This window comes from Mobula birostris, chromosome 6, assembly GCF_030028105.1.
Source record: "Mobula birostris isolate sMobBir1 chromosome 6, sMobBir1.hap1, whole genome shotgun sequence".
NCBI classification, from domain to species: domain Eukaryota; kingdom Metazoa; phylum Chordata; class Chondrichthyes; order Myliobatiformes; family Myliobatidae; genus Mobula; species Mobula birostris.
The window spans coordinates 24332440-24357745 of record NC_092375.1 but is presented as its reverse complement, the minus strand read 5'-3'; the positions used below and the strand labels follow the sequence as shown (position 1 = coordinate 24357745).

Genomic DNA, 25306 nt, shown 5'->3' with positions numbered 1-25306 from the left:
TGCAAGCTTCTTTGAAACAAGCAACATAGTCAGCTTTGTCTGTTTTGAAACAAGCCAAATTAAACAACCCCATTGTCTTATACCACACTCTAGAGCAGCAATAATTCAAGTGGTACTGAGCAACATCCTACTTCACACAGACAGAGCTTGTTTGCAAAGCTATGTTTTCAACTTCAAGCTGATTACTGCTTGCCATTTACTTTTTAAAGACTGAAGACTGAATCCCATTTATGACCAGGAAGTTAAACACCATATTGGTTGGAAGTTTACTTACAACTGCTTTTGATCATATTAGTGTCAACTGCTACGTTTAAAAAGCAAGCTTAGCAACCATGAGCAAGGGGCATAAGAACTGAATAACCATCACAATTCATTTCTCATATTATGGCATGGACTTGATAGATCGGTGTGCGAATTTTGCTGCTGTAACATTCTGGGAACTTATGACTCTATATTTAATTTGAAAAGAGTGAGAAGTTCAAAGTTCCGTTTGCTGGGCCTGGAAGTGGAGCCGCTGAAGCCTAAGGCAAGGAGGAAGTCAGTGGGTCAGGAAGGAAATGGGCAGACAATACTTCAGATGGAGAACTTTTATCTGGAGCACAGGGTTGAGAGAGATAATAGACAGCCATGAATGAATGGCAGAGCAGAATGGGCCGAATGGCCTAACTCTGCTCCTGCATCTTGTGGTCTTACAGTTTAACGAGACTCAAAGAAAATGCACCTCAGTGACAGGTCATCCCAGATCACTTGATAGCATAGTCACTGAAACACTTTATGAATTGCAGTGTCTATTGTAGGAAACTCAGCAATTGGTATGCACACATCAAGCTCTTTAAAAACACAAAGTTACCAGGTATTGATTTCTGTGATGCTGGCTGAGGGATGAAGGTTTGATATCACTCAATATAGTGACACTGTTTTCTTTACTTGCATTCTAAGGCAGAAAACGGGGGTCAGGTTTAACATTCAGCCAGACAACAGTTCCTTGCTCTTAGTTGGACCAAGTGGCCTAAATCTGCTATGTCTTAACATCTAAATGAAGAACAGAATGACACGAAGAAATAAGAAAGAGCATTGATTGTAGGTGATCAATCCCAGGTATGATGCTCAGAGGCTAGATGGTACGTGATCCAGTTCTATATCCAAGGACATTATTTCTCTAGCCCTGGACTCAGTGATGACTCTAGTCATGAGTCATGCTTCTGCGTGCGTGCTTTTATGCACTGAGTTGCTCCTGTGATTGGCTAATTAGCTATTTGCATTAACAAGGTGTACAGGTGTACCTAATAAAGTGACGACTGAGTGCAAGGTACCAACCCAGCCTGAACACAGGAGACTGCAGTAAACCCTCCTGTCACCTTACAGCTCCATCTGTGTTACACAAACATCTTCCCATTACAAACGAGGATCAGCCACACACGCATTCCACCCACAAGCAACTGTTGCCACAGGCAGGTCAGGAGTATTGCAGAATCTGATGCAATTGCCTCTGATGGCTTTTCAGAAATACGCAACTAGAGCAGTCAACAATAGTCACGCACACACCCACAGATTTCCTGCTCCAACTTGCCCACTCTCTCAATCATTCCTGTTAAGTGTTGGTTGTGGTTTCCTTGACTCAGTGTGGGTGGGGCACGACTTCACCATAACCAGCAGGGACTTGGTGATGAGGTGCAAGGTACTTGTGTTATTACACTGTGCTATTGAATTCTGGTCCATTTCCAATAACATCTTTGTCACAGTCATGGGAGACACCTGCCACATAGTCTGCAGATACAGGTCAGATGCATCTGGAAAGAGAGAAAAAAAAAATCGAAGTGGGGTGGTGGGGGGGCAGTTTTCCCAACATTGCAACAATCTTCAGGGCCATCTTTGTATGGGTCTATCTCAGGAGTGCACACAACACCACCATGCAGCAGGAAAACATTGTTAGGCTGAGATTCTATCCATCATCCATTACAAAGAAAACCTGAGCCTAACTGGGCTGGTTGAACATACTCACAATATCCTGACAAGCCGGACTATATTTACAGCAACACACAAAATGCTGGAGGAACTCAGCAGGACAGGCAGCATCTACGGAGGTAAATAAACAGATACTCCATCACACTGAAACATTGACTGTTTCCCTCCATAAATGCTACCTGACATGCTGAGTTCCTCCAGTATTTTGTGTGTGTTCCTCAAGATTTCCAGCCTTTGGGTCTGGACTAAATCTCCTCACACTTTCCAAGTGAGGCCACTCCTAGGGAGGAAACCTTTCAAAACAATCCCAAAGGATTGTCAGTTCAAGGTGTATTCAGAATCTTTTGGAGGGAGAAGAAGACGGGCCCAGTTGTCTTTACCTCATCCAAATGGCGAATGCCATTTTGCAAAGCATCTCATTGTCCAAACAGTTGAATGGGTACAAGGACACAGCTTGGAGCTGGCAGAGTTAATCCTCTGCAGATTTTGTCACACACCTGAAGACTCAAAATCACCATGAACAAGACGGTCACTGTGCCATTCCTCTGTCCAAATTAAATTAGCAAGGGATAAATATAGGCCAGAATACAGGCAGAAGTTACAAAAGACCAGAAGTCTTTACCACCATGCTCAAGGACAGCTTCTATCATACTGTTGGAAGACTACTAAATAGTTACCTAGTACGTTAAAATGGAATCCTGATCTCAATCTTCCTTTTTATAATCATTCATCTTATTGTTTACAGGCGCTGCACTCTCTCAGCTGTTATTTTACTCTGTACTGTTTTACCTTGTTCTATCTCGACACACTTTGTAATTACTCGATCTGTATGAATAATATTCAAGGCAAGCGTTTGACTGTATTTCGGTACATGACAATTACTGTGATGATTATTCACTTTCCAGGGGCCGAGAGGCTTATTGGTAAACTCAGCTTTCTAGTACAACTGCATAACCTTCCCAAGGGTCAGAGTTGCTGGTGATAAAGTTAAGTTTTTAACAAATGCTCTTTGCTCAGCTTTTTGTTGTACACAAGAATCAATCCCAAGTTCATAATGTAAATTGCAAGCAACAATCAGTTTAAAGTAAGAGGCACAGCTTTGTAAAGTCAAGTGATCAGGAGACTTGTCTCTATTAGCCAAATTTAAGACAATAGGAATTATGTCACTTAGCACAGCAGTCCCCAACCAGCGGGCCGCAAAGCATGTGCTACCAGGCTGTGAGGAAACGATATGAGTCAGCTGCACCTTTCCTCATTCCCAGTCACGCACTGTTGAACTTGAACATAGGGTTGCCAACTGTCCCGTATTTGCCGGGACATCACGTATATTGGGCTAAATTGGTTTGTCCCTTACGGGACCACCCTTGTCCCTTATTTCCCCCGCTAAGGTAGAGCGTTCCTATGAAACCTTTCATGCCGAAATGGCGTAAAGAAGCAATTACCATTAATTTATATGGGAAAAATTTTTGAGAGTTCCCAGACCCAAAAAATAACCTACCAAATAACACATAAAACCTAAAATAACACTAGCATATAGTAAAAACAGGAATATGATAAATATACAGCCTATACAAAGTAGAAATAATGTATGTACAGTGTAGTCAGGAAGATTAAGCCAAAACCGATTTGTGGAAAAGAAAAATCGGCACGTATGCATATATGCACGTCACACATGTGCACACAGGTGCCCGCGTAAACACAAGTATCCCGTCAACACACACAAAAAATGCTGGTGAACGCAGCAGGCCAGGCAGCATCTGTAAGAAGAGGTACAGTCGACATTTCAGGCTGGGGCCGTTCGTCAGGATTTGACTGCTACTTTTGTCCCTTATTTGGGAGTGAGAAAGTTGGCAACTCTAACTGTAAAAGACACGTTGAGGTGAGATTAACCCTATTTGAACACCCCTCCCCTACCCCCGGTCGGCCGGTCCACAAGAGTATTGTCAATATTAAACCGGTCCGCAGTGCAAAAAAGGTTGGGGACCCCTGACTTAGCACATCAAACATAGTAACAAGTTGGGATGTTTGTGTACGCAGGGGGTCAGCCCTCACAGCATTAAGTGTGTATACTTGGGATCTCTGTCACAAGAAGCCCTTAAGACCATCTACGTGAGTTACTTTGTCCTAGTAAAGGTATCTGAAAAGTAAAACATGCAGATTATGTCATCTAGTAGAAAATAGTTTTAAGTACCAGAAAGATAGGGGGATTGTTAAGAATGATAAGGAGAATGACAGAAAGGAAAACTAGAATTCATTCCTCAACCTTTGCCATCTGCGACAGGCAACTTGTTGGTATGTATGTTATTCTACTTCATAAGAATTGTACCTGTGTTTGGAAATCTTTTGTAGTTTGTAATTCTGAAATATTTTATAAATTAAAAATCCTCTGTGAGTGTTAAATGTGTGTAAAGAATTATTTGTCTGAATTAAAAATAAAACAATCTGTGTTTAAACTACTTTGTCAGCAGGAACTATCTCCTTCTTGGTGGGGGGGGTGTCTTCTCTCAAGCTGTGAGTATTCACAACTAAATCTACCTGTAGATTTGAACCTACAACCTACTGCCACAAAGCCACAGCTTTATTTTTAATCAATTTTCAGGATCATTGGCCAGGCCAGTGTTTAATAGCTCTATTTGTCCTTCAAAAATTGATAAGCTATCACCTTGTCCTGCTGCAGTCTGGAAGGTGAAGCTATTTGCTGAGTACTGTTATTGTGAGCTCTAGGAGTCTGAACCAATCCCCGTACGCACGTGGTATATTTCCAAAGCAGGGTCAAGTCAGGGAGGCACAGAGGTGGTGTAGTGGTTAGCATAACGCTTTACAATACTGTACCAGCAACCCGGTTCAATTTCCACCACCGTCTCCTCCCACAGTCAAAAGTACTGTCTGTAGGTTAAATGGTTATTATAAATTATCCTGTGATTAGGCTGGCATTAAATCAGGGGTTGATGAGCGGTGCAGATCAAGGGCTGGAGGGCCTATTCCGTGCTGCGTCTCAATAGGTAAGTTTAATGTCATGTGCACACTGAGGTACGGGTCCAATGTAAAACTTGCAGGAAAACCATAGGCATCTGATTGTTCGAGGGTTTGGTTAGTGGTTAATGTTTGTACACTTTTGCCTGTCTTTTCTGAGGGGAGGGCTTGCAGGTTTGAGAAGCCGTGCCACATGGAAGCTTTGGTGTGTAAGTGCAGTATGCTGGCAGAGAGCAACAGTGCAGCCATGAATGCAAAAAAACAAAGGACTGCAGATGCTAGAATCGGCAGAAAAATACAATAAACTCCTGTTAACTCTCAGGGGTTAAGCAGCATCTGTAGTGACAGAGGGATGCTCGATGTGTCAGGTCAAGACCCTGCATCAGGGCTGAGGACATAGAGGGAAAGTAATCGATATATCGAAGTGAGACGGAGGCGTGAGACAGTAGGTGAAAGGTGAGCCAGATTAGGGAGGTGCAGCCAGGAGAGACAGGGAAATGGCAGGAAATGTGAAGCAAGAGAAAAGAAACCCCTGGGTTGTGTATGCGGGTGGTGGGCATATGGAAGTAGCTGGGGGGGGGGGGTAAAAAGGGAGGAATGGATGGAAAAGGAAACAGAGAGAGACCTGAGGTGGGAGTGGGAAAGAAACAAAGGTTCCTAGCAACACACATCAAAGTTGCTGGTGAACGTAGCAGGCCAGGCAGCATCTCTAGGAAGAGATACAGTCGACGTTTCAGGCCGAGACCCTTCGTCAGGATTCGTCAGGTTCCTAGCAGTTTAATTGCCAAGGAAAAAGTGTGTAATCTGGCACTGTACGAACTACAACTTGTCCAGGCAATTTATTTTGCCTTAAGAGATTGAGAATGAATTGGAATAGAGCAAAACAAGGTTAAATATTGCATACAACAGGAATTCTGCAGATGCTGGAAATTCAAGCAACACACATAAAAGTTGCTGGTGAACGCAGCAGGCCAGGCAGCATCTGTAGGAAGAGGTGCAGTCGACGTTTCAGGCCGAGACCCTTCGTCAGGCCTGAAACGTCGACTGCACCTCTTCCTACAGATGCTGCCTGGCCTGCTGCGTTCACCAGCAACTTTTATGTGTGTTGCTTAAATATTGCATACTATGCTTTTCTCAATGAGTCCTGCTCAATTCTCTGACTTCCTCAGAGCAAGAGTTCGGAGTGTGAACTTCATATCATGCAGGGCTAGGGTCGTCTCTGGGACTAGTGACAATCACATTGAGGGAGAGGAAATAATGTTCTAGACCTATCCTTTCCCCCAATCCCCTCAGCTTGTGTTTGGCTGCAGCACCCTGTGCAGAATCAACACTGTGATGCCTGGACTGTACAAGGAGATGGACCTTTTTCTTCTGTATATATTTTAGTTTAATTTAGTGGTACAACATGGAACAGGCCCTTCTAGCCCAGCAAGCCGCACCACCCAGCAACCCACTAGCCTAATCACAGGACAATTGACAATAATTAACCCGTGCATCTTACCGGAGCACTGGAGGAAATGCACATGATTGATAGGGAGAGCATACAAACTGCTTACAGGCGGTACCGGAATTGAACTCTGAACTCCGATGCCTCAAGCTGTAGTGGTGTTACGCTAACCCCTCCACTACTGTGACGCCTGCTGTACACATGTGATAAGATGAAACAATGGTCTGTCTTTCCCTGTCACCTTCTGAAGTCTGCTACCAGTAAATTTAAAAGCTCCCCCACCATTACTTGGAATATTGTTCTTTTCACATTTTAGGAAGGGTATGGAAGTTTTAGAGAGGGGATAGAGGAGATTTACCAGGATTAGGGAGCTTATCTTTGGAGGGAGGTAGAGTGAGCTAGTGTTTTTCTCTTTGGAGCAAAGGAGGATGAGATGTGACTTGATCTCATGCTGTATAAAATGACAAGAGGCATTAATAGAATGGCCAGCTCATACAAGAGAGCATAATTTAAAAGTGATTGGAGGAAAGTATGGGGGGAATGTCAGAGGTACATTTTTTGTTACACAGAGAGAGTTGGGTGCATGGAACACACTGCTGGGGTGGTGGTAGAGGCAGATACATTAGGGATATTTCAAAGACTTTTGATGGGTACGTCAATAAAACAACACTACAAGACTACGTGGGAGAGAAGGGCTAGACTGATCTTGGTGTAGGTTAAAAGATCAGCACAACATAGTGGTTTTGCACCGTGGTCCCAAAGAAACATTGTTCCATTTGGCTGTAGACATGTAAATGGTTGAATGACAGTAAACTTGAACTTGAACACACGGACTACAGACAGCAGTAACCCTTTCTGTACACAATCTCTCCCCAGGTAATGAACAGTTCCACATTTTATAAATGCCTTAAGTTGATTTTGTTCATAAATCAGAAAATATACAAAAAAATACTTGATATCGTAAAACACATGTTCACAGTATTGTAACGGCGACAAAGAACGAATATTTTTCTAACAGTGGAGACAAAGAGGAAAATAGGTCCATCATTTGTGGGAATAAATGTGTGGACGTACATTGGACTTGTGAATTTAATAATATTACAAGAGCTCGATTGTATCTACAACAACTTTGGTATAACGTGTGCATATATTGGAGATTTAGACTAATTGTGGTAGGCACTTCAAAGCACTGGAAAAATAACACAACACTGCTTCCAAAATGAATTCCATCCATAAGAACCTCCCAATCTACTAGAAGGATTAGAAAGCTAATCTTAGTGTCCACTTCAAAGTTCAAAGTAAATTTATTATCTAAGTACATAGAGTGTATATCACCATGTTACTACCCCAAGATTCACACAAACCTCCCTGGCACTGAACCCTAATTACATTTAATGAGCTCCAATGGGCAGGCCACATGGTTCACATTCCCAAAGCCAGATTACAAGAAAAGAGATTACCAGGTAAACAGAGGAAAATTTTCAAGGATGCCCTTGAAGTCTCTTTGAATAACTGCAACATGCTGACTGCCTTGCCCGGCAAGCTAACCATATCTGCCTGCACTTGGCCCATAGCCCTCTTAACCTCTCCTACCCATCCACATACCCATCTAGATAGCTGTTAATTGTCTCTAATGTGCCTGCCTTAACCACTAATTCTGGCACCTCATTCCAAATACCAGCAGCCTTTGCATGAAATAACTGCCCCTGATCTCCCTCTTAACTCTCTCACTCCTGATCTTAAACTATGCCCTCTCGTTTTTAGCACCCCTCCCTGGGAAAAAGACTATGTACCTCCACCCTGTCACTGGCCCTCATGATATCATATCCAGAGACTACAATATAAAAGCAAGGATGTGAAGCTGAAGCTTTGCAAGGCATTGATTGGTCAGACCACATGTGGAGTATTGTGAGCAGTATAAGTACTGAGAAATGAGGTGCTGATGTTAGAGAGAGTCCAGATGAGGTTTACAAGAATGATTCCAGAAATGAACAGATTAACGTATGTGAAGCATTTGATGTCTCTGGGCCTGGCCTGTGTGCACTGGAGTTTGGAAGAATGAGAGAGGATCTCATTAAAACCTACTGAATATTGAATGGCCTGATGGAGTGGACAGGGAGAGGATGCCTCCAATTGTGGGAGAGTCGAGGACGAGAGGGACAGCTTCAAAATGGAAGAACGTCCCTTTAGAACAGAGATGAGGAAGAATTTTTTTTAGGCAGAGGGTGATGAAACTGTGAAATTCCTTGCCACAGGTGGTTGTGGAGGCCAATGCATTGGGCAGTTGATAGTAAGATCATCAAAGGTTATGGGGAGAAGGCAAGAGAATCGAGTTGAAAGGGATGATAAATTAGCCATGATCAAATGATGGGTCAGATTTGATGGGCCAAATGGCCAAATTCTGCTCCTATGCATTAAGATCTTATGTACCCCTATGTTTACCCGTCAAACCACACACAAAGAAGGAGAGCCTTGACAACTGGGAATCCCTGGCCCATGCTTGCTCCAAGAGAAGGAACATTTTGGAAAGCACTAGGAACACGCAGGAGTCCAGTGTCGATGCTGGAGGGAGCAAGAATTTTCCAGTCCTCATCAGGTACCTCCTGTCTCATCTGTGAAGAGTTCATCAGCCATCTCAGAACCCATAAACCATCCCAATGTGCTGACAAAAAAAAAAAGAGTATAGCTACACAGGTAGACATGTGGGTCGAGTCTGTCAGCACTGATATGGGTAGACTCTTCTCCCTCTGTGACAGACCATCCCTCAGTCTGTCCAGCTGAAACACCCTTCCGTTTCTCTTACACCCTGCCATTTTACCCCTGTCCAAGCACTGATCGGTCCTCTCCCTCTTTCTTCCCCCTCCCTTCTTTGTGATTTTTCACTCCTCTCTCACCCCTTCTATTCTCCTCACCTGCCTATCGCGTCCCTCTGGTTTCTCTCCTCCTTCCGTTTCTGCCATGATCCACTGCCCTCTCCTATTGGATTCCTTCTTCATCCTTTTACCTTTTCTACCAATCCCATCCCAACTTCTTGCTTCATTCCCCTCCTCCCCTACCTACCCGCCTTACCCCACACCTGGTCTCAACCTGCTAGCTTATAGTCCTTCCCCTCTCCCCACCTTATTCTGCCTCCCCCCCTTTCTCATTCTGATGAAGAGTCTCAACCTGAAACAACTGACTAGTTATTCCCTTCCATAGAAGCTGCCAGATTACTGAGTTCCTCCAGCAATTACTCAGGATTTCATCATCTTTATTTAAGTGATATAGTACGGATTAGGTAGGCCCTTCCATCCCTTCCAGCCAGGCCGCCCTAGCAGCCCAACAACCCAAACTTAACCCTAACCTATTCACGGGACAATTTACAATGACCAGTTAACCTACCCAGTGCACCTTCAGACTGTGGGAGGAAACCAGAGCACCCTGGGAAAACCCACACATTCCATAGGGACGATGTACACAGACTCCTTACAGACAGACGGTGCTGGAACTGAATTCCAAAATCCTGAACCCCACAGGTTGTAATAGCGTCTTGCTACCCACTGAGCTATCCTGTGCCCACTTCTGTAGAATCTCATATTTATGATTTGCCTCTCCGTCTTTCCCTCTCCACACACCTCACTCCCCCCAACTCCATCAAAACTTTCCACAGCCCTAACCAAAGCCGTGAGTGACAGCTTTCAATAAGGAAATATTCTTAGCCTAGTATCGGCCTAAGGTGACATACCCCTCCCAATTTCCCCAATTCCCTCTCTCATCCCAGCCCCACCACCCCCTGAAAGTTCAGCCTACAGATCCCAGAGCTGGCATTCGCTCAGCAGCAGTATGGGAAGGTGACCAGGTCTATCAGAAATCCACCCGTTTACTTTATACTTTATTGTCGCCAAACAATTGATACTAGAATGTACAATCATCACAGCGATATTTGATTCTGCACTTTCCGCTCCCTGGATTACAAATATTAAATATTAAAAATATTAAACATTAGTAAATAATCAGAAGTTAATAACTTCTGAAATGCCCGGTTCGCTGCCGCTACTGTGCGATCGAGAATAATAGTAATTAGTAAATATTAAAAATTTAAATTATAAATGATAAATGATAAATAGAAAATAGAAAAATGGAAAGTAAGGTAGTACAAAAAAACCGAGAGGCAGGTCCGGATATTTGGAGGGTACGGCCCAGATCCGGGTCAGGATCCGTTCAGTGGTCTTATCACAGTTGGAAAGAAGCTGTTCCCAAATCTGGCCGTAGGAGTCTTCAAGCTCCTAAGCCTTCTCCCGAAGGATAGAGGGACGAAAAGTGTGTTGGCTGGGTGGGTCGTGTCCTTGATTATCCTGGCAGCCTACCTGCCTATAGCTAATTCTGGTCACTGAATTCAATGTTCATGTGGAGATAATCTTCTGAAAATGAGATGGTAACTTGATGCAATTCTCACATATTTGCCTTCCTGTGTTCTGTTTTATTGTAAAAACTGGTAGTAATTAATCCCGTTACTGGGCTCTCTCTTCACATAGAAGCCATTCTCTTCTAATAGGTCTACTTCACAACACTAACTGTTCCCACTCCTCACACCCAGTCCTGATCCTCTTGTCCCATCCTCCTCCTCACCCACACTCACTGCTCTCCACCTCTCTCTCTGTGCCCATTGCACACACCACACTGCTGACCCACTGCTCCCGCTCGCAAATCTACCCCCCAAAACCAACCCGACACTCCACCCAGATCTTCTCCACACCAGATATTAAACTGTCTGCTCACCCATCACACCCCCTAATTTTAAGGAACCTCACACAGAGGCACAAGAGGCTTTAGACCATAAGATGTAGGAGCAGAATTAGGCCATTTTGGCCCATTAAGTCTGCTCTGCGGGAGGCGGGAGGAGAAGATGGCGGCGCCATGCAGCACGCGCAGCTCTCCAGTGAAGTGATATCATATTTGTAAGTAGGATGCTGCGCACAATTCTGATTTGATGGAGACAGACATGAGAAGCACAGAGGAACATCTGGAGAAACTTCTGAAATGCCCAGTTCGCTGCTGCTGCTACTGTGCGATCGAGAATCTCCAGAGGGAAGGCCCCAAAATCCCCGGCTTTGCCTGCTGCTGGCGACCAAGGCTGAGGTCGAAGCATTCGGATAGAGATGGTGCTCGGTACTCGGTGTTGGAGGCTCAAAGTTTTCAGATAACTCAGAGTCCGACTGTGGTCAGGCATGGCAGGGAGTGTTTTCTTCCTTCTCCCGTCTGCGTGAGATGTGGGATTTTTGAGAGACTTTTGAACTTTTTTTTACTGTGCCATGGTCTGTTCTTCATCAAGTTATGGTATTGTTGCACTGTTGTAACTATATGTTATAATTATGTGGTTTTTGTTAGTTTTTCAGTCTTGGTCTGTCCTGTGTTTCTGTGATATCACACCGGAGGAATATTGGATCATTTCTTAATGCATGCATTACTAAATGACAATAAAAGAGGACTGCATGTCCTCATAATCTAATCTAATCTCTCATGGCTGATTTCTTATCCCTCACAAACCCATTCTCCTGCCTTCTCCTCATAACCTTTGACACCCTTACTAATGAAGAACTTATCAATCTCCACTTTAAATACACTTGGCTTCCACAGCCGTCTATACCAATGAACTCCACAGAGTAAATCCAGCAAGAGGCTAGAATTAGTAGGAACCGGAAAAATCAGAGGCTGCATGAGGCCATGAAGGTTACATTGACCAGAAAGGTTAGACCTTGCATGCAGAGAGATCCAAAAGAAGAATGGAAGATTTGTTTCCTACTTTGCCCAACACGTGCTCCATCATTCAATATTGGATCCCGTGCCAATATCAGTACCCATCTCCCTCCCCATTTCTGTTAGTATCCAAGAAAAATTATCAACCTGGTCTGGAATATATGGATCTGAAGGGACTGTGGGAAAACTCAGCTCAAATTCCACAGTACATGGCTCCAGCTAGAGCACATGTTTAGCCCAGGGTGGGACAGGATTCAGCTTGCCCATGAGCCCCTCTGTGGCTGAATATCTGATTAATGCTCATTGCCTGAGCTTGTGTACAATAATGCTGTGCAAAAGACCTAGAGTGGAGAAGTGCAAAGGTTTCTGCAGGAAATGCCAGCAATTATAAAGGAAGGAATGACAAGACCAAACTGAATTTCCCTTGCAGAGCAGATTTGAAATTATGATGCTGGTGACTATATTTATTGTTGTATACTTTTTACAACATGAGCTCCATGCCAACAAGGAATTTCACTGCACCCTGGTGTACAATCAGTGGCCACTTTATTAGGTACACTGTACACTTGCTCATTAATGCAAATCTAATCAGCCAACCAGGTGGCTGCAACTCAATGCAAGCTGACATAGCCAAGAGGTTCAATTGTCGTTCTGTCCACACATCCATACAGGGAAGAAATGTGATCCAAGTGACTTTGACCATGGAATGATTGTTGGTGCCAGACAGGGTGGTTTGAGTATCTGCACCCTGATACTGGTGCACTGGTGATCTCCTGGGATTTTCATGCACAGCAGACTTGATGGGCCCAATGGCCTAATTCTGCTTCTGTGCCTTGTGGTCTAAAATGAAAATTGTCAAGTCTTTCTTTCATACACAGTGCAAAGAATAAAGCAATGTTCTCTCCCAGTATGAACCCCATTAAACAAAAACTTCCCCAATTCTTCAATGTTGTGGATTGAGAAGAATTAAGTAAAGAAATTATCTCTCCATTAGCCTTAAGGGAAAGAAGGAAAGTAGAAGCAGGGGTAGGTCATCAAGTATACACACTCATGACTGCACTTATCTTCTGAAAATCACCCCTCCAATCTCCACAAAAAACCACTAAGAGTTAACTGGAATTATCTGCAATAATTTCTACTCCCTACCTGTCCACAAAAATATATTCAGTGGCAACTTTATTAGGTGCCTCCTATACCTAATAAAGTGACCGCAAGTGTACGTTCATGGTCTTCTGCTGCTGTGGCCCATCCACTTTAGATTCAACGTGTTGTGCGTTCAGAGATGTTCTTCTGCAAGCCACTGTTGTAACTCGCCATTATTTGAGTTACTGTCACCTTCCTGTCAGTTTGAACTAGTCCGGCCATTTTCCTCTGACCTCTCTTATTAACGAGGTGTTCTCACCCACAGAACTGCTGCTCATTCAGTGTCTTTTCATTTTTCCACAGCATTCCCTTTAAGCTCTAGAGACTGTTGTATGTGAAAATCTCAGGAGATCAGTTTCTGAGATACTCAAACCACCCCGTCTGGCACCAACAATCATTTCACGGTCAAAGTCACTTAGATCGCATTTTTCCCCAATCCTTATACTTGGTCTGAACAACTGAACCTCTTGACCATGGCCGCGTACTTTTATGCATGGAGTTGCCTCCACGATTGGCTGATTAAATATTTGTACTAGTGAGAATGTGTACCTAATAAAGTGATGACTGAATACATTTATTCTTAAAGAAATAGTGTTGATGTCATTGTTATTAGCAGTATGAATGTTTTGACATACCCTTTTCATTTTTAATGAGCTGTTTATCTTTCTGAAAGTCATGAACATGAAAAATTAATATAACTAAATATTGATTTAAACCTACAAGAAATTGCTCAGACTTTAGGAACACTTATCAAAACAAACTGGGCTGTTGTCTGAGAGAAGAGGATGAGAAAATATATTTGCATTAAGATTTGCCAACATGATGCAATTAACCTTGACATCGCAAAGTTCTTGACCAGACATAGATAGACAGCCAGTATCTTTTTCCCAGGGTTGAAATGTCTAATACCAGAGGACATACAGTAAGGCAAGATGGAGAGTGGTGGTGGTGGGAGATATGCAGGGCAAGTTATTTTTAAAACACGGAATGATGGGTGCCTGGTATATGCTTGCTGGGGTGGTGGAGGTAGATGTGGAGGCAAATACGAAAGAGGCATTTAAGGCGCTCTTAGGTAGGCATGGGAAATGCAGAGGAAATGCAAGGATGTGGCCATTTTTTCGGCAGAATAGCTGGGAATTTGTTTGTAATGTGAACGGTCGGTCCCCGTGTTCTATACCAATGTCCGTCATTGATACATTGATAGATATTGCAGTATTTTACTGTTTCTTAAGAAACAGCAAGATCCCACAACACAATGGGATAATGACGAGATAATTCATTGATATTAATTTAGGGATAAATATTGGCCAGGATGTTGGTGATGTCTAATTTGCTGTTCTAACTTCTAGTTACGGTTTCAAAAAGGATCTAGTGTTTTCCTAGAGTATATGATGAATAAGCTCTTCTTGGGCTTCCAGCCGGGTACAGGTATCACTTTTAACCAACGTTTCAATGACAATCTCTGCCATCTTCATCCTGATGAAAATACAGAGATTGTCATTGAAATGCCAGTTTAACAGCCCATGTGAAAGACAGAACTGTGGTAATGCAGACTTTGCTCAGATTTTTTTATTGTAGACTCTGGAATACAACATAAATCCATCCTTGCCTTCCAAAGTGAATGCATTTTTATATATCAAAATATACTTTATTTATAATTTTGAAAATTACAAGAATGAACGGAGCCGTGCCTTTCATTCTTACGCTGAGACTTGGTGCATTATACTGTGTACTGTTCGGTTACATTCCTTAATGTCTCCATTCATGCAGCCCCCTGGAGTGGTACACCTCCACAATCGAGGGGCTTTCTCGCCCAATCTGGCCCCTCACTCTCCAGTAGCGGGACAACCCTATACAGCGCCCTCCCCCACCAAGCCCTTGCAGTGTGTTCCTCAGCACGTACTCCTGCAGCTGGAATGTGCCAGTCGGCAACGTTCCCCCACGGACATCTCGACATGCTAGCAGAACAAGTGTTACCACTGTGCTGTGGCCTATTGACAAACATTTCCCTTTGGCTTCTCTTGACTTTCAAAGGCCTCCTTTGTTACCTGCACAACATTCCTAATCCTTCTGAGTTTAATGATATCCTTAAATAAGGACTTTGCCCCTTCACCTGGGATTTCCTTTATTTAGGATGTATTGTCATGAAAAACCAAGAGCCTGAAGTGGTAACGCTCACTGGAAAGGTTAAACCATAAGATATAGCAGCAGAATTAGCCCATTTGGCCCATCAAGTCCTCTGCTGACTTATTATCCATTTCAGCCCCATTCTCCTGTGTTCTCCCTGTGACCTTTGATGCCCGTAATAATCAAGAAACTATCAACCTCTACTCTAAATATGGCTAATAACTTGTGGCCTCCACAGCTGTCTGTGGAAATGAATTCCAGATTCACCTTTCTGGCTAAAGAAATTGCTCCTCATCTCTGTCCTAAAGTGATGTCCTTTTATTCTGAGGCTGTATCCTCTGGTCCTATATTCACCCATTATATGAAACATCCTCTCCACGACCACGCTAAGCCTTTCAATATTCAATAGGCTTCAATGAGATACTTCCCCCACCCACCTCATTCCTCTAAAGCCACCAGAGCCACCAAATATTCCCATGTGAACCTTTTCACACCTGGAATCACTCTCATGAAATTCCTCTGGACCATCTCCAATGCCAGCACATCTTCTTAGAAATGGGCCCGAGATAAGACAAGACCCAAGAAATAGCAGATGCTTGAATCTAGAGCAGGAGTTCCCAAACACATTTATGCCATGGACCCCAGGTTGGGAACCCCGATCTGAAGCAACAAAAAAAAATCTGCTGGAGGAACTCAGCAGTCAAGCAAAATTCCAGACTTCAGATGAAATTGAGAGGGACATATAAAGCTAAAACTGGGGGAATGCAGACATTTCAGAGGGTTGTAGGGCAGTTAAAAAGAGGTGACTTCTTCCAACTTTTTTTTTCGAAATTTTAGATTTGATCAGAAAGTCTTCCTTTTTTCTGGTCGTACCCTCAAAGTGGACTGCCCAGTCCTTTTTTTGTGTTTTTTTAATATAATATAGTGTGTTTTTTCTTCATTTAAAATTCAATGTTTTTTCCTCCCTTTTCATGAACTGATAAGAGGAGAATCACTGGTTTCTTTTTTTTAATTATATATTTTACACTAGCTTAACAATATGTATGATTTTGATAATGTCTATCTTAATCTTGGTTTGTATTGTTATTGATATTATATTTGAGATAATTCTACTCTTGTTTGTACTTAAGTTTCTTTTAATTCAAAGGAAGAGGAGAGGGTGACTTGAGTTTAAATAAAGGTTAAGAGTTTAAAAATCAGTGAATCACCAGACTATGATAGAATATAAATTACTTGGAGATGGGTCATATCAAATCATCAAAATTGAACAAGAATGGGCACCTACTGTGTACTTTCTAGTCATACCAGCTGGGGACGAGGAAATGGTAGAATACATGAGTTTCCACCCCAGTGAGAGACAATGTCTTACAGTGAGAAAGCATATTAATTTTTTTAAAAATCTTCTGCACAATATTTAAGAATCTTTAAAAGGATTAATCTCTATAAAATTAATTTCTGGTGATGTTTTAAAAATTAGGTCAATGTATATTTCCATAATCACAAATTCCACATTACAGAATTGCAATGGATGTATATTCTTTGATGCTGTGCAAGAATTTTTATCCTGCAACAATTATTTATTCAGCACCTCAGTGTGATAGTAATTGTCCAAGGGACTTAGAACATCAGACATCGGAGCGGAATTAGGTCATTTAGCCCATCGAGCCCACTTCACTATTCCATCATGGCCAGTGTGTCCCTCACAACTCTATTCTCCTGCCTTCTTCCCATAACCTTTTGTGTCCTTACTAATCAAGAACCTGTCAACCTCTGCTTTAAATATATCCAATGACTTGTCCTCCACAGCCCCCTGAGACAACAAGCCCTACAGATCCACCACCCTCTGGCTAAAGAAATTCTTCCTCATCTCTGTTCTTAAGGAATGTTCTTCTATTCTGAGCCGGTGTTCTCTGGTCCTAGGCTCCTCCACCGCAGGAAACATCCTCTCCACATCTACTCTGGGCCTTTCAATATTCAATAGCTTCCAATGAGATTTCCCCCAACCACCACCACCCCCTCCCCCCCCCCCGCAGTATTCTTCTAAACTCCGGTAAGTACCAGACCCGGAATCATCAAATGCTCTTCATATATTAACCCTTTCATTACCAGCATTTTTGTGAACCTCCTCACTCAGAAGGTAGAGTGTGGAATGAGCTGCCGGTAGAAGCTTAACCCTAATCATTCTTGTGAACCCTAACTCTAACCCTAAGCCAGTGGAAGATGTGACTTTGATTTCAGCACTTAAGGGAAGTTTGGATAAATACACAGATGGGAGAGGTGTGGAACCCATCTAGTTTGTGCTGAACTATTATGCTGCCTGGACCCAAAGTGCAAATTCATGGGGGTGGAGACGTCGACTCAGACCATGAGAGGCCTGCGTCGGGCATTTTCATGCCTTACAAGGCGCAGATTGGAAGTCTATGTTGGGTGCCAGTCCTTGCACAGACACTACAGCAATGTGTGATTAAGTGCCTTGCTCAAGGACACAACCACGCTGCCACAGCTGAGGCTCGAACTAGCGACCTTCAGAACACTAGACGAACGCCTTAACGATTTGGCCACATGCCCAACACTAACTGATGGGACTAGATAGAATACTATTTCAGCATAAACTAGATGGGCCAAACAGCCTGTACTATGCTGTACTGTGACTCCATAAAATGACTAAGGGCCAGGTGAAACCAGAATGAACAATTTTCATTGCTCTTGGGAACTGCTACAACGTTTTCACTTGCACCAAATCTGGATTTATTCCTGTTAAACTATAGGATCCATTGAACTGAAGTCTCTGAACTAACTTTGATATAAACAGAGGCAAAAAGCAAAGTAACCCAGTAAGGTTCTGAAAGGAGCTTGAGGGCAGGGAGGCTGCCACATTTCAATCATGCCTGTTGACCAGGATCTCCATCACAATACAGTAAATCACTTCTGTCTCACACTGTCTGAAATTAATAGATTAAAATGGCTGTTGTCCATAAATCCCTGGGAAACTAATCTGACTGAGGCAAATACGCATTTGTGAGATGTTCATTCAGCATACAACAAGGAACTGCCCACCCAGATCAATAACACTTACACCTAGGGCAGGGACAAAAGTAGCAATAGAACCAAAAATAACAAGCAAGAAGGGAGCAGTTTAAAAAGCCAGGTGAATTAAAGGGCAGGCGCAATAAAACAACAACCTGCACTTATATAGCACCAGGAAACTGAAAAAACAGAAGCACAATCAAACATTGCCACCAAGCCGCACGAGTGAAATTATTGTAAATGATCAAAAGCTTGGTGAAAAGGTTAGGTTCCCAGAGGCGCTTCATCCCACCTCTCAATAAGGAACGATAGTAAGGCTCACAAAGGCAACTCCAGAAATTCTGACCTAAACAGTTAAAAATATGGCCACCAGATATGTGTAAGACCATAAGACACATAGGAGTGGAATTAGTACGCCAGTGCCTCTAGTTCCTCAGGAGGCTAAAGAAATTTGGAATTCACCCTTTGGCTCTCACCATGTTGAGTTAGAGAATTCAGCCCAGTACATCACAGGTTTTCCAACCAATGAGCACATCAACATGAAACGCTGTCACAGGTCCTCAAAGGTCCTCACCACCCAGGCCATGCTGTTTTCTCACTGCTGCCATCAGACAGAAGGTACAGGAGCCTCAGGGCTCGCACCACCAGATTCAAGAGTAGTTACTGCCCCTCAACCGTCAGGCTCTTGAACAAAAGAGGACAACTACACTCATCTGTTGACATGCTCCCACAACCAGTGATCTCACCTTACGACTATCTTGTTATTTCATGCTTTTGTGATTTATTTATAGTTGCATTTCAACAGTCTGTTGCCTCTATGCTCTTTCATTGGTCCTGTTTACAGTTACTATTCTATAGATTTGCTGAGTATGCCTGAAGGAGAACGAATCTCAGGGTTCTCTGTGCTGACATGTATGTATTCTGATAATAAATTTTACTTTGAACTTTGACAGATGGGCCATGGATCTCATTTGGATTCAAGACTTTGTATGGCATCTGCTTTGCCCAAGACCGCAAGAAACAGCAGAAAGTTGAGGACACAGCTCAGCATATCATGGAGACCAGTCTCCCCTCCATGGACTTTGTCCTACTTCACTCTCCTCAGTACAGCAGCCAGCATAACCAAAGCCACAACTCTCTTCTCCCCACTTTCACCGGGCCAAAGTTGCAAATACCTGAAAGTACACACATACTACTCGGCTTAAAGACCGATTATTTCCCGCTGTAGGTCCTTAGATATGGAACTGGCTCAGGTACCATCAGGCCTCTGAGCTTTACACCAGGGATGGATCACCTACAACAGATGCTTTATTTCTTCATTTCACTCTATTCTCGATTTAGACCATAAAACACAAGAGCTGAATTGGGCCATTCAGCCCGTCCAGTCTATTCTGCCACTCAATCATGGCTGATTTGTTATCTCCCTCAACCCCATTCTCCCGCCTTCTCCCCACAACTTTGCCAATCAAGAACTTATCAACCTCCACTTTAAGTACACTTGGCCTCCACAGCCGTCTATACCAATGAATTCCACAGAGTAAATCCAGCAAAAGGCCAGAGGTAGTAGGAACTGGAAAAATCAGACTGCATGAGGCTGTAAAGGCTACATTGAGCAGAAAGGTTAGACCTTGCATGCAGAGAGATCCAATACAAGAACGCAAGATCTGGAAGCAGAACTTGTCTCCTACTTTTCCCAATGCCTGCTCCATCATTCAATAAATGTTAGCGGATCCCATGCCAATATCAGTACCCACCTCCCTCCCCATTTCTGTTAACATCCAAGAAAAAATTTCAATCCCAGTCTGGGATATATGTATCTTTACAGACCGTGGGAAAACTCAGCGCAAATTCCACTGAGCATGGCTCCAAGTAGAGTACGTGTTTAGCCCAGGGTGGGACAGGATTCGGCTTGCCTGTGAGCCCCTCTGCGGCTGAATATCTGATTAATGTTCATTGCCTGAGCTTGTGTACAATAATGCTGTCAACGGCGCCCAATGAAGCAAATGTAAACTTATCTGAGAAGGAGCCAGCCCTTTTAGGCAGGGTGGTGTGAGAAAGTGTGGAGGGAGTGTGTTTGCAGATGTGGGAACCGATCCAGCTATCATTAATGGGATCGACTTCAAATCAAATCCCACGGGAAACCATCCTTTCTGTGAATTTCACTGTCAGAGGGAGCTACACCACAAAGACACGGAGACTATACATACACATATATACATATAAATAATGTGTGTGTGTGTATATATTAATCCTTAAATCGAGTATAGAAAGTATATATAAATAGGTGATCGTGTGTTAAAGTGAAAGCTAGCTTTCGCACTACCTTTCCGTACAGCCTTCTCACTTAACTACATCGATTTAAAGACTAGGTTTTTACTTTACAAAACTGCGCACCCAAGGTCAGGAATTCTCGTCCTTCAAACTCTTTACGCGGCACGTAAAGCTTATGACTTACTTCTCATCCACATGAAGGCTCGGGGGACATTTGATAGCCAGCCATGTTTTCCAATGAACGTGACGGACCTTGTAAACCTGTCCAAATCCACCGGATCCAACTTTTTCCCAGCTCGCAAACTCGTCAGAGTCAAAGGTCTTGAGCAGGCCCATTCCCCACGTGGGCTGCGCCTGCTTCTCCATAGTTTTGAAAAGTTTCTTTTGACTTTCCTCAGAAAAATGTCTCCCCTTCCCCTTCGTTGTGTGTGTACAGTCTCCTGTTTTCACTAATAACTGCTCCACGATCTCTCCGGTCAGGTGCTCAAGGTGTGTTCATTAACTCAACGCTGACATCATTTCCTATTGCAACATGAAGGTTAACCACCCTTTCGGAATTCGCAGATTTTTTTCACGGTTCTCTTACTTTGCCTGCTCGTCGCCGGTCTGAACGCACAACTCAGTAACGGATGACGCATTCCCGGTGCGGGACCGGCACATTCACCACTAGGTATACACAGAGTCCAGTTCACCATCACTGACATGTCGTGAAATGTGTGGTTTTGCCACAGCAGTGCAGTGCAGCAGATAAAAACTACAAATTGGAATAAGAAATGTATATTAAAATTAAAGAAGTCCTGCAAAAAGAGGCATCAAAAATAGTGAGGTAGTGGCTCACTGTCCATTCAGAAATCTGAAGGCAGAGGGGAAGAGGCTGTTCCTAAAAAGTTGAGTGTGTGTCTTACTGGCTGAATTTCTCCACATTACAGTGGATCCTATCCTTCCATCTCATCTTCTTCAATTCTTCAATCCTTTCTTCAGTTTTCCTTTGCATGCCGCTATTTAGACGGCAAGGTAGCATAGCAGTTTGTGTCATGCACAAAATTTGCTGGAGGAACTCAGCAGGTCAGGCAGCATCAACGGGGGGGGGGGGGGAAGTACAGTCAATGTTTTGGGCCAAGACCCTTCAGAAGGACTGGAGGAAAAAAAGTAGATTGAAAAGGTGGGGGAGGGGAGAGAGAATCACAAGTTGGTGGGTGAAGCTGGGATGGGGAGGGATGTATCGCTTTCACCAATCAACTTCCCAGCTCTTTGCTTCATCCCTCCCCCTCCCCAGTTTCACCTATGACCTTGTGCTTCTCTCTCCCGTCCCCCACCTTTTCAATCTACTCCTCATTTTTTCTCTCTCTCCAGTCCTGCCAAAGGGTCTTGTCCTGAAACGTCGACTGTACCTTTTTCCATAGGTGCTGTCTGGGCTGCTGAGCTCCTCCAGCATATTTTATGCGTGTTGCTTGGATTTCCAGCATCTGCAGTTTTTCTCCTGTTTGTGATAGCAGTTAGTGCAGTGCAGTGCCTTACGGTGCCAGAGACTGGGATTCAGTTCCTGCTGCTATATGCAGGGAGTCTGTACATTCTCACCGTCATCATGTGGATTTCACCCGGGTGCTCCAGTTCCCTCACACATTTCGAATACAAGTGGGTGAGAAAGGATTAGTAAATTGTGGGTATGCTAGGTTGGCACTGGAATGCTGGTGACTTTTTACGCAGCATAGGGAGTGATGCCAATGATATACTTCACTGTGTGTTTCAATGCACATGTAACAAACAAAGCCAACTGCCTTTTAAAAAAAGTATTAAAAAGTTTAAAAAGGGTTAAAGTGAATTGAAATCTCCTACAGATTCAAGAACCCTTTTGTTTGAGTTCAATAAATTTATTGTCAGAATAACCTTGCCAGGCTGCCATCATTCCACACCATGAGCCCCTGGAAGATCCTCCATATTTTCTGGACAAGAAGGATCTCCAACCATGCCCTACTCCTTCAGTGCTTCAAGAGGACATGGCCACAATCACCATGAGGAAATGTTGGAGATGGATTGGGTACGTGATTAGAAGAGAGGCCAACTCCATCAGGAAGACAGCACTTCACTGGACCTCTGAAGGGTGGAGGAAATGTTGGAGACCAAGGACAACTTGGCACAGTAGAGGCAGAAATGAGGACCCTGAACCATACCAGTGGCACAATGGTGAAGATGGCCAAGGACAGACAGAGATGAAGGACCCCACTGTAGGTAGGACGTTAAGGCTCTGGACAGGGTGCAGAAGAGGTCTACCAGGATGCTGCCTGGTTTAGAGGACAAGTGGCTGGATAAACTTGGGTTGTTTTCACTGGAGCACAGGAGGCTGAGGGTTTACAAGATTGTGAGAAGCATCGATAGAGTGGACAGAGAGTATCTGTTTCCCAGGGTAGAAGTGTCTAATACCAGAGGGCATGCATTGGAGGTGAGAGGGAGTAGGTTCAAAGGGGATGTGAGGGGTAAGTTTGTGCTCAAAGAGTTATGGATACCTGGTATGGTGATAGAGGCAAATACATTAGAGGCTTTTCAAGAGACGTTTGGATAGGCACATGGATGTAAGGAAGATGGAGAGATATTGACATGGTGTAGGTAGGAGGGATTAGTGTTTGGTGTTTTTGTTTTGTTTTTTAGCTGGTTTGGCACAATAATGTGGGCCTGTGCTCTACTGTTCTACGCTCTATGTTAATTGCTGCCCCAAGCACCGGCGGCATAACAGGCAGTACGTAAGTAAGCAATAAATTTATTAATGACAGACAGTTGCTGGCTGCAAACTCAGTTGCAAGCAGAATAATGGCAGTATCTGAATCACCAAGCAGTGAACCAGAAAGTTTTATATTGGTCTATTATTGTCACATGTACAGTGAAAAAATTTGTCTTGCATACTGTTTACACAGATCAAATTGTTACACAGTGCATTGAGCTTGGAGAAGAGTGATCACTCAGGTCACGTATGATGTTCTGCTAAGGGGTTGTCTATTAGTGGGTCCAGAAGTGGTTATAAAGGCTGATCCAGGATCCACATATTCTGATGCAGTGTGGGCAAGAGTGATAGTGGCTGTGGTTAGTGGTCGGGCCTTTAGGGTGTTCAGTCTCTCCTTTCACAGCTGCTGCTTGTTCTCTGCAGCGCTGCTCCCTATTGAACAGATTTTCTCCAGGTCTTTCTATTCAGTACAATGTCTTCCCAGTTTTTAGATGCAATGTTGAATTTCTTCAGGCCAATTTTGATGTTATCTTTGAAGCAATTCCTTCGTCCACCAGAACTTTGAGCGAGAATCAGATAAAACAACACCAGCACAGAGTAAAGTGAAAAAGCTACCAAAACCCTGCAATGATGGTAAAAGATAAAGTGCAAGATCACAATGAAGTAGATTGTGAGGCCAAGAGTCCACCTTATCGTCCATTCAAGAGTCTAACAGCAGGATAGAAGTTGTCCTTGAACCTGGTGATATGTGCTTCCAGGCTTTTTATCTTCTCTCTGATGAGGGTGAGGAGAAGAAAGAATGTCCAGGTTGGGAGGGTGTTGGCTGGTTTACCGAGGCAGCAAGAAAGATAAACCAGAGAGAGGAGGCTGGTTCATCTCATGTGCAGAGCTGTGTCCACAACTCTAGAATTTCTTGCAGTTGCCACACAAAACCTTTATGCAAGCAGTATAGTTTCCATACAAAACCTTTATATACAGTACAGTTCCCATACAAAACTATTATGTACAGTGCAGTTTCCATACAAATCCATTATGTACAGTACAGTTTCCACTGAAGACTATTATGTATGCAGTACAGTTTCCACACAATATTATTCAAGCAGTACAGCTTCCATACAATCCATTATGCATGCAGTACGGTTTCCATACAAAACCATAATGCATGCAGTACAGTTGCCATACAATCCATTATGTGTGCAGTATAGTTTCCACACAAAACCGTTATGAATGCAGTACAGTTTCCATACAATCCATTATGCATGCAGACAGAATGCTTCCAATGATGCATCAATAAAAATTGGTAAGAGTCAATGGGGACATGCTGAACTTATTTAGCCTCCTGATAAAGTACAAGCATTGGAGAGCTTTCTTGGCTGTGACATCAACTTGGATGGACCAGGATCAAGACAGTCTATTGGTGATGAATTTCTCCTGGAATCAATAACGTATGACTATGACTATGACTAGAAACTCAACTCTCTCAACCTCAGCACTTGGTGTAGGCTGAAGCATGTGCACTGCCCCTCTTCCTGAAGTCCATGACCAGCTCTGTTGTTTTGATGACACTGAAGGAAACCTTGTTGTCATATCGTATGTCACTAAGCTCTCTATCTCCTTCTTGTACTTCGACACATCGTTATTTGAGATATATGTTATTTACACCATAAGCCCAGGCCCAGTCTTCAATGTCAGATACAATACAGCCTTTTGCCCTGAAGCCCCAGGTTCAAATGACGTTCAAGTTCAAAGTTCAAAGTAAATTTATTATCAAAGTACATAAACAGCTTCTTTCCAACTGTGATAAGACTGCTGAACGGATCCTGACCCGGATCTGGACCGTACCCTCCAAATATCCGGACCTACCTCTCGGTTTTTTGTACTACCTTACTTCTCATTTTCTA

At 43.3% G+C, this 25306-nt stretch overlaps 1 protein-coding gene across 1 annotated transcript in view; it reads right to left on the bottom strand.

The window, feature by feature from the left end:
- The window catches only part of ripk4 (receptor-interacting serine-threonine kinase 4), a 56796-nt gene extending 35589 nt beyond the window's left edge, over window positions 1-21207 (bottom strand). The window contains exon 1 of the mRNA XM_072260031.1: window positions 20874-21207. Coding sequence (XP_072116132.1) covers window positions 20874-21055 — 182 coding nt within the window. The 5' untranslated portion in view covers window positions 21056-21207. The remainder of the gene's footprint in view (window positions 1-20873) is intronic.
- Window positions 21208-25306: the final 4099 nt, after the last annotated feature.